This window comes from Oncorhynchus clarkii, unplaced genomic scaffold, assembly GCF_045791955.1.
Source record: "Oncorhynchus clarkii lewisi isolate Uvic-CL-2024 unplaced genomic scaffold, UVic_Ocla_1.0 unplaced_contig_3036_pilon_pilon, whole genome shotgun sequence".
Classification (NCBI taxonomy): domain Eukaryota; kingdom Metazoa; phylum Chordata; class Actinopteri; order Salmoniformes; family Salmonidae; genus Oncorhynchus; species Oncorhynchus clarkii.
The window spans coordinates 5,256-10,000 of record NW_027258470.1 but is presented as its reverse complement, the minus strand read 5'-3'; the positions used below and the strand labels follow the sequence as shown (position 1 = coordinate 10,000).

At 46.8% G+C, this 4,745-nt stretch overlaps 1 protein-coding gene across 1 annotated transcript in view; it reads left to right on the top strand.

The window, feature by feature from the left end:
- The window catches only part of LOC139397085 (vascular cell adhesion protein 1-like), a 4,448-nt gene extending 2,899 nt beyond the window's left edge, over positions 1–1,549 (top strand). Inside the window, exons 3-5 of the mRNA XM_071143949.1 lie at positions 5–370; positions 553–792; positions 903–1,549. Of these exons, the coding sequence (XP_071000050.1) occupies positions 5–370; positions 553–792; positions 903–976 (680 nt within the window). The 3' untranslated portion in view covers positions 977–1,549. The remainder of the gene's footprint in view (positions 1–4; positions 371–552; positions 793–902) is intronic.
- The last annotated feature ends 3,196 nt before the right edge of the window (positions 1,550–4,745 follow it).

Here is a 4,745-nt window from a genome sequence, read left to right as displayed (position 1 = left end):
ACAGAGCTTCCAGACAGAGTCTCCATCAGATATGTAAACCACTCTGGTCCCGTGGTTAAGGGGCATCAGTACTCTCTGCATTGTTTTGTCCAGAACATCGCTCCTATTGAGCACCTCAGAGTGACCTTCTTCAAAGTCTCTACCAATGGTGAACGGACAGTGTTATACACACAACCCCTGAACAATGACATTCACCAATTGAACAATGACATGAGGCAACCGGTGAACGAGAGTTATTCCCTGCAGTTCTCCCCCACTAGTGTTGACGACGGGGCCCAGTGGTTTTGTTCAGCCATGTTGGATCTGGGACCAGAGGGACCCCGACCTCCTGCTGTAATGGAATCAGACCGCCTCAACACCACTGTGCACTGTGAGTCCGTCTGGTGATTCGTGACTCGATTGGTAATGTCTATCTGTACAGATCAGTACTGTGGGTTATGATGGTTGTAAAGATGACAGGGATCAAATGATGGGGGATGTAATTATGAGGTCATGACGATGATTATAATATGGCTGTTTCACTGAAGTTTCATATCCTTTCTCCCCCCCCAGTCGCTCCTGAGTTCTCCTGTTCTGCCAAGCTAGAGGTACGAGCGGGGGAGGGGCTAACTTGTGATGTCAGAGGCAATCCCCTCCCATCGGTCACCTGGCTGAGAGACGGACAGATACTGACCCCGCCCACACACCTGAGCAGAGAGGATGCTGGGAATTACACCCTCATGGCTTTGAACCGTATCGGAAGAGCCAATCACACAGTGGAGGTGGAGGTTTTACATGGCCGTGCTGCTAGAGGTCTGTCTGTCTGCCTGCCTGCCTGTCTGTCTGTCTGCCTGCCTGCCTGCCTGCCTGCCTGCCTGAAATTTATTTTTAAGGTGTTGTTCAACTTCTGTTTCCCTCCACAGGAGCTTCCTGTCAGGCTGCTGGGAGTGCCACAGTGGCTGTGCTGCTCCACCAGCTCATTCATTGGCTATATTGAATGATTATTTTATTGATTGAACGGTTGAGTTATTCATTGACCAATCAGGACACCGATCTCTGTGCTGGAGCTTTGTGATTTGACAGTGATCTGTGAGGGCAGTCTTCAATAGATCTGGAATCAGAGTTAATAGAAAACCCTTTTTGCCTAAATGTGAAATGAGCTGTTTTGAAATGTGTTATTTTGAAGTAGTGCTATTGAACAGGTCTGTAATTAAGCAATAAGGCCCGAGGGGGTGTGGTATATGGCCAATATACCACGGCTATGGGCTGTTCTTATGCACGACACAAAGGTATAAATGTTTATTTCAAATCCTAACCTTAAATGTTTATTACTAATAAACTATATAAATGTTTAGGCCTAATCCTAACCTTAAATGTTTATTACTAATAAACAATATAAATGTTTCGGCCTAATCCTAACCCAGTCTCTAGCAACAGATCTACCATAATCCTAACCCTAATCCTAACCCTAATCCTAACCCAGTCTCTAGCAACAGATCTGCCATAATCCTTATTGCAATGTGTTGTCTATGTCTTTTGTGACGAATAAAAGTTGACCCATAAACTGTCATTGGTTTAACATATTTGTTATCAGGTTGGCTGCGATGATGATGAGTGTGGGTGGATGTGTTTGTGTGTAGGTGACGTAGCCGCGCCACGTTATGCATTTTCAAACCAGATCCACAGGAGAAGAGTCGTCACGAGATACCACAGGGTTTGTGCTAACCGGGATCCTTGGGATGTCACTAACCTAAATCCTAAAACCTAACCACTACCATTTGAAATGTCGACTTCAATGTGGTAGTGCGGTATGGACGTCCCAGTGATCCCGGATAGCATGGATCGTTACCACAGCCGTAAAGTAAAAAACCCTGCATATATTGTTACAATTCTCTTCTTAAAATCAGATGTTAAACCCCAACCACACAGAACGCACACTCCAACCGCCTCTGCAACGCAATGCTGCAAGGCGCAACGCAGCGTTCCATTGGAAATGAATGTAATTCTGGTGTACCAAAATGCTATGACGCTGTCGGCGTGTGATGGAAGCGCTCGGCAGAATGATGGAGACGACGGGGTCAGTCCTGGTATAGCATGTTGTTAATGTTGTGGCTCCAGACACTGATACCAGACCTGTTCAGAAATCTTGTTCTCACACACAAATGTGTCACGCAAAAAAATAGTTAATCCGATGGACTTGATAACCTTTCTAATGAAGGCTAGGTCAAAGGTCATCAACCTGGCTGCGTTTGTGGAAAGAAAAACGACCATGTTGAAGGTCATTGTGGAAGCTGCAACAGAGTTTTTAGGAGTAAACAGATGTTACTGTCTCCGTGATTGTTGATATGTAATACCAATGATGGAATGTCTCAGTATGATGATAATTAGAGTTGTGTTTTTTTTTTTGTTATCCTTCAGTGGAATACCAGAAGCCTTTTTTCTAACTGTCCAGAAGCCTTTTTGCTAACTGGCCAGAAGCCTTTTTGCTAACTGTCCAGAAGCCTTTTTGCTAACTGGCCAGAAGCCTTTTTGCTATCTGGCCAGAAGCCTTATTGCTAACTGGCCAGAAGCCTTTTTGCTAACTGGCCAGAAGCCTTTTTGCTAACTGGCCAGAAGCCTTTTTGCTAACTGGCCAGAAGCCTTTTTGCTAACTGGCCAGAAGCATTATTGCTAACTGGGCAGAAGCCTTATTGCTAAATGGCCAGAAGCCTTTTTGCTAACTGGCCAGAAGCCTTTTTGCTAACTGGCCAGAAGCCTTTTTGCTAACTGGCCAGAAGCCTTTTTGCTAACTGGCCAGAAGCCTTATTGCTAACTGGCCAGAAGCCTTTTTGCTAACTGGCCAGAAGCCTTTTTGCTAACTGGCCAGAAGCCTTTTTGCTAACTGGCCAGAAGCCTTTTTGCTAGCTGGCCAGAAGCCTTTTTGCTAACTGGCCAGAAGCCTTTTTGCTAACTGGCCAGAAGCCTTTTTGCTAACTGGCCAGAAGCCTTTTTGCTAACTGGCCAGAAGCCTTTTTGCTAACTGGCCAGAAGCCTTTTTGCTAACTGGCCAGAAGCCTTTTTGCTAACTGGCCAGAAGCCTTTTTGCTAGCTGGCCAGAAGCCTTTTTGCTAACTGGCCAGAAGCCTTTTTGCTAACTGGCCAGAAGCCTTTTTGCTAACTGGCCAGAAGCCTTTTTGCTAACTGGCCAGAAGCCTTTTTGCTAACTGGCCAGAAGCCTTTTTGCTAACTGGCCAGAAGCCTTTTTGCTAACTGGCCAGAAGCCTTATTGCTATCTGGCCAGAAGCCTTTTTGCTAACTGGCCAGGAGTTAAGAAGATGTGTAATAGAAATGTGTAATAGATTTAGAGATCCAACCTGATGTCATATGTGTTCAAGAAACATGGCTTAGACCACGTCTTGAATGTATTGTTCCTGGTTATTGTCCAATCAGATCTGATATATCATCTGGACATTGTGGTGGCTGTGCTACGTTCCTAAGGGAAGGACTGTGGGCTCTCCTTCTCCGTGGCCAACGTGAGTAAGACATTAAAAAGTGTCAACCCTCGCAAGGCTGCCGGCCCAGACAGCATCCCTAGCCGTGTCCTCAGAGCATGTGCAGACCAGCTGTCTGGTGTGTTTACGGACATATTCAATCTCTCCCTATCCCAGTCTGCTGTCCCCACATGCTTCAAGATGGCCAGATTGTTCCTGTACCCAAGAATGCAAACGTAGCTAAGGTAACTGAACTAAATGACTATCGCCCCGCAGCACTCACTTCTGTCATCATGAAGTGCTTTGAGAGACTAGTCAAGGATCATATCATCTCCCCGTTACCTGTCACCCTTGACCCACTTCAACTTGCTTACCGCCCCTATAGGTCAACAGACGATGCAATCGGCATCACACTGCCCTATCCCATCAGGACAAGAGGAATACCTATGTAAGAATGCTGTTCATTGACTATAGCTGAGCATTCAATGCCATAGTCCCCTCATCATTAAGCTTGAGGCCCTGGTTCTCAACCCCACCCTGTGCAATTGGGTCCTGGACTTCCTGGCGGGTCGCCCCCAGGTGGTGAAGGTAGGAAACAACATCTCCACTCCGCTGATCCTCAACACTGGGGCCCCACAAGGGTGCGTGCTCAGCCCCCTCCTGTACTCCCTGTTCACCCATGACTGAGTGGTCATGCACGCCTCCAACTCAATCATCAGGTTTGCAGAAAACACAACAATAGTAGGCTTGATTACCAACAACGACGAGACAGCCTACAGGGAGGAGGTGAGGGCTCTTGGAGTGTGGTGTCAGGAAAATAACCTCTCACTCAACATCAACAAAACAAAGGAGATGATCGTGGACTTCAGGAAAAGGCAGAGGGGGCAACCTCCTATCCACATCAACAAGCCCAATCTAAATCAACGGGACAGCAGTGGAGAAGGTGAAAAGTTTTAAGTTCCTCAGCGTACATATCACTGACAAACTGAAATGGTCCACCCACACAGACAGTGTGGTAAAGAAGGAGCAACAGCACCTCTTCAACCTCAGGAGTCTGAAGAAATGTGTCTTGTCACCTAAAACCATCACAAACTTTTACAGATGCAAAATTGAGAGCATCCTGTCGGGCTGTATCACCACCTGGTATGGCAACTGCACCGCCCACAACTGCAGGGCTCTCCAGAGGGTGGTGCGGACTACACAATGCATCACTGGGGGCAACCTACCTGCCCTCCAGGACACCTACAGCACCCAATGTCACAGGAAGGTCAAAAAGATCATCAAGGACATCAACCA